Consider the following 14,121-nt stretch of genomic DNA (forward strand, 5'->3'; position numbering starts at 1 on the left):
AGAAAAGACTACAGAAATCAGCATGAGCTATTTAAAGGATTACTGCATAAATTTCCAGGTGACCGTTTTTGGAAGTGGGGATGTAGCATTTCCTTTGTCCTAAGGGAACATGCTGGAAAGATGCATGAATTAGGACTCTGAGGGAAGGCACATAAAGACCGGGCATACTGAAGAGAGAATAATTGAGTCCAGGCTTGGCTTAGCTATTCATCAGATGGGAAAATACCTCCTGGGTGGGAATACCCAATTTAGGAAGGTAAGTGTGGATAAGATCTGTTAGAACTGGAGGCTTTTAGCAGACCCAGAATATAACCGATTTCATTTCTCTCAATAAGGGAAATCCCCAAGTCTAGAAGAGTTTAAAACAGAAGAATGTGCTAGAAAGCAAAGAGAAGTAAAGGTGAAGAAGGCTGCTCAAATCTAGCTGCTACATTCAGTGTATGAGTTAGAGAAGAAAAGAGACATACAAAGGAGAGTAAACCCTTAGAAACTCAACCCAGTCTCTCTGAAAGGAGTAGAAAATTAACAGGAAAGAGAACACTGGAGGGATAGTTGATTACCGCAAAAAAAAAAAAAAAAAAAAAAAAGAAAAGAAAAGAAAAGAAAAGAAAAGAAAAGAAAAGAAAAGAAAAGAAAAGAAAAGAAAAGAAAAGAAAAGAAAAAGCAGAAAGAAATACTACTCAAGGCTGGAATATTCAAAAGGCATAGAAAGATGCTATTTTGAGAAGCACCTGGCAGAGGGACTGGTTCTCTCCAGGACTATGGAGTCAGACATCAGGAGCATCAATAGAGGCCTCAGTTCAGGTATCTGCTGAGGGTGATTCTTTCAATGCAGGAAGTGTGGGAAGACCTCTCTAACAGTTAGGGGTCTTGAGGCCTACGCAATTCTCTAGAGTAAGAGGCTGGGACCAAGGCCATGCTACAGAACTAGAAGTACCTCTGTATCCTATGTGAAAAGAGTTTTTCTTATTTAGCCCTAAAAAAAAATTGAAAAATATGTGACTCTTTGCACATTTTTAATTTGGCAGCTAAAGTTGTATACCATAAGTTCAAAAAACAAAATTGGAAAGAATGTAACTTGCAGCAGATTGTAAATATTGACATAAAATAAAACCATTACATCACTCTTTCAGATGTGTTCAATGGAATATAAATACCAAAACAACGTGATACCAGCATCATCCATTTAAAAATGCATGAATAATGTCTTTTTAAAACATCTTGCCTTTTCTTTCCATCACTAAATTTATACTCCTATTTCAATTTTCCCTCAGAATTTTACCTTAATGCAATGCATTTAAGTTTTAAAGTGTTTTATTGATCACCCTTATCATGCTTATCATTGAAACTTGAAATTTTATTTCCTGTTACTATAAGACTCCAAGTGTTTTTTTAGAAATATTTTCATGGTTGAGTTACTGTTATAATTATTATCAGCATAATTGGTCACAACTAAATAGGTTATACATTTTGATTAATAATTATAAATCATAAAAATTAAAATTTTATTATAAATATATCTCTTAATGAGATGAATGGATCTTTTACTGTTTTTAGGCTTCTTAATTCATTTATGTATTCATGATTGAATACTTAATGGTATATTTTTCGATGTAAACTCTGAAAAGTCTTGTTCCCATAAATCAAAAGAGAAGAATGGTAGGAGTTTGGGTAGCTATGTTTCTCAACCCTTTGGGCATCTTCTGAGTTGTGTAATCACATAGTGATCTATCATCAAACACTATTTTTAATGATCTAGCAGCTGATAACTCCTCTAAATCAGTCCTCCTCTAAATTGATAAAAACAAAGAGTTGGAAACCACTTGACTTGCAAAAGCATTTGGTACCCAATCATTAGAGTCCTTCATTCACTTTCTCAATTTCTGGGAAAAATTCTGAAAGTCCTTTACCAAGACTTACCAAATAACTATTAATTATAACCATTATTTTTTTAGTTAGAGAACGTTGGGTCACCCAAATTATTCAGAAAGGATTGGGAAAATCAAAATATTATTAATTTCATTGCCAATACAATTTTTAATAAAATATTTTTGTTTTTCAAGTATCTTTTATCAAAACTATGAAGCCACAATTTTTGCTTATTTAATTTATAGGAAGTACCCACCTATAACCTAATTGGTAAAGAAAGTCCTTTTAGTCAGCCCAATCAGCCAATTCAGACTCAACTGTCTCAATAAAGACTTGACTTTACTTTTTAACTTAAAATTTGTATATGTATTTTAGGAAATGCTAAAAACCATAGACAAATAATTATGAAAGCCATTCTCTAAGGGAAAATGCTAAAAAACTACCAATGTTAAAATAAATTAGACCTAAAATAAAACTTGATTTATTTGCATACGTTATAAAGCCAAAATAAAACAATTTATTGAATTTGTAATAATGCAAAGTAATATGTAGCTAACATTCTAAGTTAATTATAAATCTAAGATATGATAAAAGACATGGTATTTCTTTAGTAAGTAGCTGTATATACATATTAAACTTTGGTGTTCATTTTTAGGGAATAATTAAATAAGAACTGAGAATTTAAAAATTATAAATAATTGCATTAATTTTAGTGACTCTCATGATCAAACTTTCCTATGTATTTAAAGAAGGAAAAAGGTGTATACTGCCTAAATCTAATTAGTCCAGCTGCTAACAATTAATTTCATCTTTCACTAACAGGAAGTAGAAAGTAGTATAAATATTTCAAAAAATATTTTGGCAAAAAAGACTTTCATTGCTTTCTTAAATAATGTACATCGAATATGAAAAAAATCATAAAAAACTTGCATCTGTATTTTATCCAATATACTTTGAAAAATTTGGTCATTCTCAAGAACATCCCACTTACATCTAAAAGAATCAGTATAACCTTCAGAATCTCTTCAAAGATACTTTTCAGCAAATGTCACATCCTAGGAATGAGTATGGAAAATAGCTGAAAGGGATTGCTTGCATTTAAATACATGTGCTAAAAAGGCCATTTTCAATATTTGATGTGTCTTTTCAGTGCTCTCTTTGCTCTGGTCTAAGGAGAATGTCCCTCCTTTACACTATTTGAGAATAAATGGATGGAAAGGATAAAATAAATTGGAAACTTTCAAAACCACTCCTCCAACCATACGCTCTACCATATATCCAAATTCAGAAAATCCTCACACTGGGAAAAATACACAATTTCTAATGCTTCTCTCAACATAAATATGTGTAAAGCATGAAAATAATTCCTGGAGGCCTACGGATTTTATGGTTCGTGAATCAAGGCTGTTCGTTTGTTTGGTCCCCCATTCCCATCCCACAGTTTTTGCACAGCTGGGCAATGCACTGGGAGATTTCAGATGAATGAAGAGTATGCCTTTCTTTTGGAAAGTAACAGAAGGGCTATAAAAAAACTCAGTGTATTATTTAGAAGACCATTTTTAAGAAAGAAAACAAATGAAAATTGAAGATCTGGAAATAGATTTTCTTAAAACAATGTGTGCTTGCATTTCTCCTGGGAAATCTTTGGGAACCAGGGAAATGCAATGCATTTGAAGTAGTTTGAAGACCACTGGTCTAAGTCATTCACTGCAAGGATCCCAAATCAATGCAGCCTAGTGTGGCAGAATCACAGGGCTTAGAGGCAGCTAGAAATTAAGATGTTTTGAATATACTAGATGGGAAAGAAGACAAATCAAGCAAGTCCTTGTACAGAAGTTGCAAATGCCTAACTTTGCAAGAAGGAGAAAACATTTCAAATGCCCTTCAATGAGAAAAGAGACATTTTTCTCCCATATAGAGTAAACATAGCACCACAATTAACCTACAGTGGATGTGTTTCCCCAGTGAGTGAGTGTTCACAAATCTTTGTGGACCCTGAACACCTGAAATAAGCTGACTGGCATCCTGCCAAGGCTGCAACCAAGACAGTCTCAGCCGCCCATCCTCTTTTCCTCAGCTACAGATGAGTGTTGGTTAAGGCCTTTGAGCCTGGGACAAAATGTCGACTGGAGTTCCTGTCCTGGGGATTGACGATTGGCCTATTTTAACTCTCTGTGAGCATAGGGGCAGTGCCGTGATGTTACTCTGTATCCAATATTAAGGGCTCTTTGAACCGTTTCACTTATGGTGGGAAAGACCAGTACGAAGTGAGAAATCCTGAAGGATCCCTCCCATCCCTGTAGAGACATCCGGGACTGCAGCGGCTGAGGGAAACACGACTCCCTACGCACTGGAATGGGGTTCTCCTGGCTGAGAAGAATAGAGTAAGAAAAATTGATGAGATTATATTAAAAAGATTCTGTCTCTTTTTTTTTCCCCCCTTTTATTTTATTTTCTCCCAGGGAACTTTAAAGTGGGATGGGGGGGCATATTAAAATTTTGGAAATCTTTGTATTTCTCAGCAGGTAAGTGTGCTTGGATTCTCCTTCTGTTGCCATTTAATCTCATTGCAGCCTCTGCTTACCTATGTTGAACAACATGGCTGAGCAAAATCTGAGAGCTGGAAACAGAACAGGAAGCCAATTTTGAGCTGTAGTTGCAAAACATCCTTGGAGTTCACTTAATTAATGACCATAATATTATGAGTACTTTCTGAGCCTTCTAGAAGCGAAGTCTAAATTTCTCATGGTGACTTCAGAAGGATCCACAAAAGGAGTTGAGGTTGTTGTGTGGGAGGATGGCTTTGTGGAAGTGGGAAAGGACTTCCCTACAGACAGTTGACCTCCTCCAAGCCACACTCCTGCCAGACCACAGCCTGGGTGGGGTTTCAGCAATGCCGCCTCTGCTGGTCTTGCTCCCACCCCTCCCTCTCACCTCGTCGAGAGGACAAAGATGAGCTATCTGAGTGGGCAGTTTGGAAAAAAGAACTGAGTATGCCCAGCTTAGGGTGTCCCTCTCTTCTTTCAGGGAGGTCATTCTGGCCTGACCTCTGTCATGGGATAAAATCTTGTCCCTCAGGTGAGGCATGAGATTGTCTAGCTCTGCCTGGGACAAGGAGGAGAAATTCAGTTGTAAGATGAAGTTTTAATGAGCTCACTTAGCCACAGAGCCAAAGCTATGTTCCCCAATAAAGGTGATATTTAAAATAAAGGTGATATTTAAACTAAAATAAAAATTATTGACTCAGTGATTGGGTGAATAAACATAACACCTATCCACATGAAGCTGATCAAAGATTGAAAGGTATAAGCAAGAGTCAGTTTGTTCAATAGAGAGTCCCCTAAGTTGTCCTCAAGTAAATCAATTTTTGTAAGTCATGTCTTCTCCCCTTACCTCTCACATGGCTGATCCTTTATTCCCATATAGACTAATCATCACTGCTCCTTAATTTCCCATCATTGGTCCCTAACATTTAAGTCTTAAATTTTTATTTATTTATTTTATTTTTCTTTACCTTCCCATTTTATAGGTCAGGAATAAGTCTTAATTTTTTCCATCCCCACAAACTACTTAAATTATCTTAATAAACAATTAGGAGATTGGGAGGCTTTTTTAGCAAAGCTTGTTATTAGTACCTCTTAAGGCAGAGCAGGTCTCTAGCGAATAAAGCAGATGGCACAATCAAGAAACTGCCACCAATTACTCATGTGTTATCTCGCCTAGCCCTAACCACAGCCCACTGTAGAGGTGAGTACACTAGGGGTCAGGGAAATTAATAACCTGCCCAAGTTTACATGGCCAGTAAGTAGCAGTCAGGATTTGAACCCTGATATGCCTGCCAAGTCTATGCTCAGTCACTACCCTACAATGCCCACATTCATAGAATTACATCCCACCAAGATTGGAAGAAATCGTACAAGTCATTCAGCCCAACCCCCATATTTTACCTAAGTTCCCCCAGCCACGACTCACTCAGTAATGGGGAGTTCCTAAGGCAGCCTCGTCCATTGTTGGGCAGTCCTGTTGCTTCAAAAACGTCTTTATACATGGAATATTCTGTAGATTTGATCCACTGGCCCTAGGTCTGTCTTCCCTTTGGGGCCCCCAAAGCACAGAACCTTGTAGGTAGCATAGTGCCATGCCTAGATTAAACATCCCGCCTCCTCCAACTATTCCTCACAAACTGTGATCTTCAGCCCCTCCCCATCCTCCTGCGAACTTCCTCTGAGCATAATCATTGTCAATCACCCATCTAGGGCCTGGAACTGGACATAATAGGACATAATATTCCAGGATGAGGCAGACCCATGCAGAATAGAGCTAGGTTATCACTGCCCCTGCTGTAAGCACTATGTCACCACATACTTGTGTGTGTGTGTGTATGTATGTATGTATGTGTGTGTGTGTGTGTGTGTGTGTGTGTGTGTGTGTGTGTGTGTGTTGGGGGGAGAAAATTGCCCCCATATGGCTTCCTAGTGCTAAAAGAATATTTCCCCAATTGCATTTCCTGAAATATCAGTATCTCAGAATAACTAAATAGGCACTTTAATAACAATAATTTGAAAATTCTGTGACCCTATAAATTTGAAAGATACCGCTTAACATTCTATGCCAGGTACTGTTCTGGTCACTAGAGTTCTATGCATGAAAAACACAAAACAAAATCCCCATATATGGAAGCTACAAGTCAGACAAGAAACACTATGAATGTGTGATGACCTTTTGAAAGATTTGCAATGCAGAATGGCACATCATAGGAGAAGTTCTGATACAAAGAAATAGAATTGATTTCATTTACTTCAAGACGTCTCAAATATAGGATCCGGGTATAATTACCAGCATCCTAGAGAACAGTATTTGAGTCACTAGTTTAGGAAACACATGCTTACATCACTGAACACAACTTACCCTGCCTCCAGCCAATATACTTTCTGATGTCACCGCTGTCCTGTATGGAAACCTTCTAATGTAAAAAGAAACTAAAGATCAGCCAAAAAAATATTCTGAGTATGGCAAGCTCAGTCCTTAGGAGGGCTTAGATGACACCATGGGACATGCTGGCAGGGAAGGGGGAACGCACCAGGGAAGGAAACAAATAAGCAGATGAACAGAGGACAAAACTCTGCCGACCCCACCAGGGGAGCGAGGCCAATGGAGGATCAAATTCTAACAGAGGAATAGGTGATCCTGCTCTGCTCCCAGGCCACGCTTCAATGACCCAGGTGGTCTGACCTGGCAATAGAGCAGGGGACAGTCAGGGAAGTAGCAGCACCAGATAAGGAATTCTACCCTGAGTAAGGTCAGAATGAAGTAAAACCAGAATGGATCCAAATACACAGCCCAAAAGCCCCCAGTAGGCTCCTGGCAAGCCCAGGGAGCTTTTCCCAGGATGTCATGACTAGAGCATCAAAGATACCCTATGCCTTCGCTCCCTGGTAGAAATTGCTGATGACTAGTTCCCAACCCAGCTGGATTTCATTGACAATCCAGCTTAACACTTCCATTTCAGCGCTTTTAATTAAACCTGGCACTTCCAGGCAGGTGGTTACAAAACCGGCATGAAGAGCAGCAGCCGGCTCCTGCACCCCTGCTCAGACGTTCCTGCAGGCCCCCGCCCCACCGCTAACTTCAATGTTTCTCGCTCATGGCTTCCTCGATTTCTTCACCTACTTTGGTCCCCGTGTCCTGTGGGTCCCTCTGGACTTGATGGTTCAGTTTGGGGTGGGAGCCCCAGCTTGAACCATCACCTGCCCCTACCTGTGATGTCAGCATCGGCTCGTCAGTATTGAGTGCCTGCCCCCGTGCCCCAGCCGTAAGCCATCCCTCCTTTGTCCCTGTCAGGGCAGGGAGAGTGGCATTGGAGGACCTTTCTGTGATGGGGAGGGTGAGAATGACATGCGGTACAGGCCCTGAGGGGCCAGGAGGGTGGACTGAGGCAGGACGGGCAGGTGAGTCAGCCCAGAAGGGCCGAGAATCTGGACAAAATGAGCCAAATGCTCAGGAAGGAGAGAAAGGAAACTCTGGGCTTGGCAGAGAGGCTGAGTTTGGAAAGAAGCCAAGATGGAAAGGGATCTGTTATTTGTGGGAAGCTTTTATTTGGTGGTGGGAAAAGAATGGCAAGTATGTAACACAATATTTCTGTAACTATAAATAACATGTAAATACATTTCATAATGAGAACCGTATGGAATCTGCTTTACTGGGAGGCTTCTAAAATAGCAAGGGGCAAGGGAGGGAAATAACATGTATTTAACCCACACTATGTGCTAAGCACCTTCCATGTGGTTTTGTTTAGTCCTGTCACTTTTTTCTCCTGGGGAAGGTTTCTCAATTTACAGATGAGGAAAATGAAGCTGAGAGAGGTTAAGGAACTAGACCAAGGTCTCATGGTGAACCACCGTTTGAAAATAGATCTGTCAGGCTCCAAAGCCCTCCCAGTCATTCTAAAATCAACCATGAGCCTGCCTAGAGCCAGGGCAGGACTATAGGACCTTTCTAGATTCTTCTCTGTTGCCAGGATTTCCACAATTGGCTTACTCCTGGCAGGTATCATAAGTCTTTCGGGGTAGTAAGATCCACTTGGTACACTATGAACAATAACTCAACAGAGGAGATCTAGGGTGGTGGGGACAATATTGAAAGTGTAATTGGGAGATGCCAGGCTCTGCCACTACCATGCTGTGTGATTTTGAATAAGTCCGTCCCCTCTCTGGGCTCCAGTTTTCACATCTGGAAAATGCAGAGTTGGGTCAGATGCTCAGGAAGCCTCTGCCCACCTCTGCAGCTTTGTCTTTCAGATGCTAGAGTTGACTTCGGTGGTCTGAGCAGGATGCTTCCCATGAAAGGCCATTTCAGCAGCTTCCCCCAGCCTGGCTCAGCCCCTCCATCCCCCACTTCCCCCAAGTGTCCCCCCACGCCCTTCTCCACAGCCTGGCCTGCACTGACCTGCACCTCCCGTGTCAGGGCCAGCTCCAGCAGCTGGCCAAAGTGCTGGCCCAGCGTGCTCAGCGTCTCACTCACACAGGCCTTCATCGACTTCAGGACATGCTCGTTCTCCACCTGGAGGCACCTGGGGAGAAGGAACCGTGGGGTGAGCCACCAGGAGGGGCATGTGGTCCTCACAGAGCCATTGCAGGGGCCAAAGCTGGGTCTGCTCCAGGCCTGGTGTTGGGGTGGGGGTTGGAGAGGTGGGAAACCATGAAGAGGGGTGCTGCAGTGAGCACTCTAAAGGCATATGGCAATGTCTGTGGCCCTTGAGGATTTTCTTCCCAGGCGGAAAAACAAAGGGGGATCTGGCTCAAATGTACCCCTGTGGCCTGAGAGTATTTCACCCAGGAAAGCCAAAGACCTCATGGAGCCCCGGGGGATGCCAGGATCCAGGTTCTCCCTGCGGAACATGGGGGCTGGGAAGAGTGAGGAAAGTGTCAACACACACCCGGTGTGTATACATGTGAGGCCAAGTGTGTGTATGTGTCTGAGTGTAAACTTACGTATGTTTATGCATGCGAAACATGGAGAAGAGGGCATGGTGTATCTCTGGTTGCGTGAGTGCGTGTTTATATATCTGTGTATGAGCCAGCGAGTGTCTGAACATCTGCGTCATATGCATGTGGGTATAAGGGTGTGCGCGACTGCGTTCGCCTCGCCTGGACTCTTGCCTTGACTTTGGGGACCATGGAGCCTTCTAAAAGCTGTGGGAAACCTTTTCCTTGTTACCAACTCCTCGAAAATCCTCTTTCTTCCTAAGCCTGGCCCTCTCCTCTGCCTTTTACCTTATCCCTAGGACTGGAAAATGGGGCAGAAAATTCCAAGGGAACCTTTTAAGATTTCTGATAAAAGTCAGGAAAAGGAAATTCCTAAACTACCATCAGTCTTCTCCACTCCCACACTCCCTCTGGGAGAAGGTGCCAGCCCCATCCCCTGTTGCAGGACAGGCTGGCAGACCCCAGGAGACCCAAGATCCAGATTTACCTCTCCGTGACTGCTGAGAGCTCTGAACATTTCTCCATTAGCAACTTCTCAATCTGTAGAAAAGGAGATCAATTTTATTCGATTCAATAAGCATTGATTGAGGACCAACTGCTGTGCCAAGCACTGTAGGGCATAAAGAGGAAGAATCAAGTTATCTGACTTGGGGAACAGGCACATGATCTATAACACAGTGTGATAAGGGTGGTTAAAGAAACTGTTGTCAGCTGCTTTCAGAGTATAAGAAAATAAAATTGAGCAATTAGTTATGCTGGGAGATCTGGGATGCTTCAGACAGGAAAAAGCATTTCAGCTGGGTTTTGAAGAATAAATGGAAGTTTACTGTCTGCAAAGTAGAGGAAGGAAAAGTTTGAGGCAAAGGGTAAAGCACGAAGGTGCAAAGCAAATGACAAAGAAAAGAGAGAAATAACAACAAGGGAGATTTTCAGTGGTTCACTTTGGGCTACGAGAAGAAAATTCAACGTCATGAGCTGTGGAATCAGAAAAGCTGAGGCTGAATTCTGTTCAGACCATTCACTGCGCAACTTTGGGACAGTTACTCAGCCTCTCAGAAATTCTGTTTCCTCATCTGTAAAATGAAGATAATAATACTAGCTGATATTTTTAATCAACTGCTTCAAATGTTTTACATGTAACAACTCATTTAGTCTTCACAACAAATCTATAAAATAAATGCAATTATTATACCCATTAGGATAAAAGAACTAGGGCAAAGGGAAGTTAAGTAACTTGTCCAGGTCTGCACAGCAGAGCTGACATTTGAACCCAGCTAGTCTGGCATTACAGTTAATATACTTAAGTATTGTGCAGCTTCTCACAGTGGCGGTGCCTACATCACAGGTTGTGCAGGTTCAATGGGATACGTGTAAAAACACCTAGCACAATGTCACACATTAGGTACTCAATAAAGGTCCTTACTGTCTTTCTTCCTTGCTTTACTGGAAGAGAAGGGAGGTCCCTGAGGGAGGAAAGGTGCAGACTCCACACGATTCAGACCCACTCTGCTCGGAGGCATCTCCACTCCCAGAACCCACCCACCCACCCCCATCTCAGGGCAGCTGACCTGGCCCATTTCCTGCGAGGAGCTCCTGCTGACAGCGCTGTACTCGCTGACCATGGAGCGGGCGTGACAGGTGAGACGCACACTCATGCTGTGCACGCGCGCCCAGCGGTCCTGCGCCAGCTTCTGCCCGATCCTGCGTAGCTCCGTGCTGATGACCCAGCCCCGCTTGAGCAGCAGCTGCAGGGGGTCTCCCGGGCCAGGGCCGCCTGCCAGGATGAGGTCACCCTGTGCATCCTCCTCCAGGCTGATGGGCTTCGCCTGCAGGACACACATGCACTCACACTCGGTCATGAGCTTCAGGTCCTCCATCCAGCGCTGGACTGAGTCCACCTGCATTAGGTGCAGCCTGCAACCAGAAAACAGCACCAGGATGACTATCAACACTCCACGATTTCCAAAGATTTCCATTCCAGGCCATCTGATGTTTACTAAGCACCTACTACATGCTCAGCACTGTTTCTCCCATTCATGAGCTCACTTCTGGTTATGCTTCTCCCATTCATAAGCTCACTTCTGGTTATCTCCATTTTACAGATAAAAAGCCTGAAGCACAGAAGTTTTGAGGGCAGGGTACCAGACAGACAACAAAGTCTGACAGAGTAGCAAATGATCTTTACAGTAAGGGGAAAATGGAAATAGCCTAAATATCATATAATAGTTACATTAAGTGAGCTATGCTATAGCTACATGGTTACATAGTATACAATTATTTAAAATAATGCTTCCTAAAAGTTTAAAGCAAAGAAAAGTGTATGTGCTAATAAAGTGGAAATACAATATGAAAAAATGTATATGTAAATGCACAATTATTATAATAAAAAAATTTTAAAGCTATGTCCAGAAAAAATATTTAAAGGAAAGACATTAAAATGCTAAAAGCTCTTAATGGGTGGTAAAACTAAAGGCTTTTTCTTTTTTTTTTTAACTTCTCTTTAATTTCCAAATTTTCTATAGTGATCATGTGTATTAATTTTATAGTAGAATAAAATTAACTTTATTTAGTACAATAGCATGAGAACACAGATTAGACCCTAATACCTTAATCAAATAAAAATCACCCTAAAATTCACTTGGTCAAATAACAGTTAGTAATAACAGCTCATGAATTAAGCATTGAACATTTGTTGAGGGCCTTATATTTAATATCATGTAAGTGACAGGCATTGTGGGAAAAGTAGAGATGAAGATGTCAAGTCTCTACTCTCAAGGAGCTTTTGATCTGCCTAAAGAATCAGGAGAAACCAGTGAGAAGTTAAAAGACAATTATTATGTGTCCATTAAAAATAAAACTTAAAAAACAAAACAAGACAATAACAGATTTTGCCATCACTTTATAACAGAAGGCATGCGTAGCTAATGATTAAGGCTGAGCCCAAATCCCTTTGTTTTGGGCTTGTAGTAGCCTTCTGATAAGTATTTCTGACCTAATCTTACCTGCCTCAAGCATTCTGTATATACTAGCAATTCATTCACTCACTCACCAACTATGCATTCTGTGCCTACCATGTGCCACATATTCTAAGACAGGCTGTAGCAGCAAACAAATAATCACTTCCCTTGTGAAAGTTGCATTCAAATGAGAGGGCATTCAATTTGCAAAATAAACAAGCAATGTACATGATTTGTTAGAGGTAGCAAGTGCCAGGAAGGAAAAGAGAATGGGAGAAAAGACTAGGCAGTGCAGGTGGGAGAAAGGGGAGTGGGCATTGCAATTTAAAATGGGTGGATCAGAAGAGGCTAATTGAGAAAGAGATATTTGAGCAAAGACTTGAAGGACATGAGTAAGGGAACCATGTAGATATCTGGGGGTAAATTGTTCCAGATGAGAAAACAGCAAGTGCAAAGGCTCTGAGCTACGTAGGAGTGTCCTTGAGATGTGTGGGGAATGGCAAGGAGGCCAAAGCAGCTGGAGGAGAGCTAGCTGGGACCTCAAGGAGTTAAAACTACTGGGGCTAGGACAGGAGAGCTTCCATAACCTGGCCCCAACCTCCTTCCCCTTACTGCTCCCTTTTCCATCTTCCCCCCTGACCTTAGCTCCCCTGCCATAAACATGTTCTCCACACTCCGGCTACACTCAACCTCCCCATTTCCCACACTCAGCACTCTCTTTCACAACCTCCTGCGCCCTTGAGCACCCAGCTCTCTCTCAGACTGAAATTCCCTTTCCTTCTTCTCTACCTGGCAGACTCCTACTCACCCTGCAAGGCCCAGCTGTCATGTCACTGCCTCTGAAAAGACACAGCCAGAGCTCACCGGTTCCTCCCCAGGGCCCCTGCATCCTCCGTTGGAGCACTAATAACATTCTGTTGTCATTGCGCCTGGCAACTTGTTGCCAGTGCCTGACATATATCAGTCACTCTGTAAATGCATGGCAGCGAGTGCATCGCCGGGTGCCAGGCACTTGCTGGGATATGTCTATACCTCTGCAGAAGACTTCATATGCCTCCACCACTCGTGCTGCCCAGAGAGCACCCCGAGACTGACATGATAGGAAAGGGGATAGAGAGGATAAAAAAAAACATATGATCATTGTGTTCTAGAGACACATAACGGGCAGGCAAACTGACCTAGGGGTTGCTAAGAGGCAACAAATAAACTAATCAGTCGGGCACTGACTCAGTCACTCCACAAGCACTTTGCAGTGGATATCTGTTGCTTTGTCTTCTCAGCATCCCTTCCTCCCTCTTCCGTCAATTGCAGAGACAAGTTACAGTAGCTCCCTCCTGGGGTGGCTGCCCACGCTTCAGCTGTTGCCTCCTCTTTGGGAAGAGCCCCTCCTCCCAAACTTAGGCATGGTCCACCAGTGGCCATGTCTGGGGGTGAGAAAACACTCCTGGCTACAGTGAGTGGTTGATCCAGGGGTAGCTCCTGGATCAAGCTACACTAATTCAATTCCTTCCCCTAAACTGTGAAACTTAGATCCAAGAATCACAGAGACAGAGATGTTGCACATGGGACATGTTAATGACTGCAACTTCACTTGTTCCATGAGAAACTCCAGGATCATCTGGGGAGTAGGAGATAAGTCCAAGAATTAATTTCTGTTGCTTATAACCAAAAGAACCTTTGCTAGAACACAAGTCCACAAATAACTAAGTGGAGTCAGTGCTATTCCTTAAAGGTCTTCTGGGAATTCAAGGGAGGCAGCTGTCCCTTCCAGCTGGAGGTCAGGGGAAGGTGCTAGAAAAGATGGTCAGAGA

General features: G+C 42.4%; 1 protein-coding gene across 1 annotated transcript in view; it reads right to left on the minus strand.

The window, feature by feature from the left end:
* INSC (INSC spindle orientation adaptor protein) overlaps positions 1-14,121 on the minus strand; it is a 130,048-nt gene that overhangs the window by 55,872 nt on the left and 60,055 nt on the right. The window contains exons 3-5 of the mRNA XM_012780712.2: positions 10,922-11,267; positions 9,841-9,893; positions 8,815-8,938 (exon numbers count right to left, since the gene is read on the minus strand). Of these exons, the coding sequence (XP_012636166.2) occupies positions 8,815-8,938; positions 9,841-9,893; positions 10,922-11,267 (523 nt within the window). The remainder of the gene's footprint in view (positions 1-8,814; positions 8,939-9,840; positions 9,894-10,921; positions 11,268-14,121) is intronic.

This window comes from Microcebus murinus, chromosome 4 (assembly GCF_040939455.1).
Source record: "Microcebus murinus isolate Inina chromosome 4, M.murinus_Inina_mat1.0, whole genome shotgun sequence".
NCBI classification, from domain to species: domain Eukaryota; kingdom Metazoa; phylum Chordata; class Mammalia; order Primates; family Cheirogaleidae; genus Microcebus; species Microcebus murinus.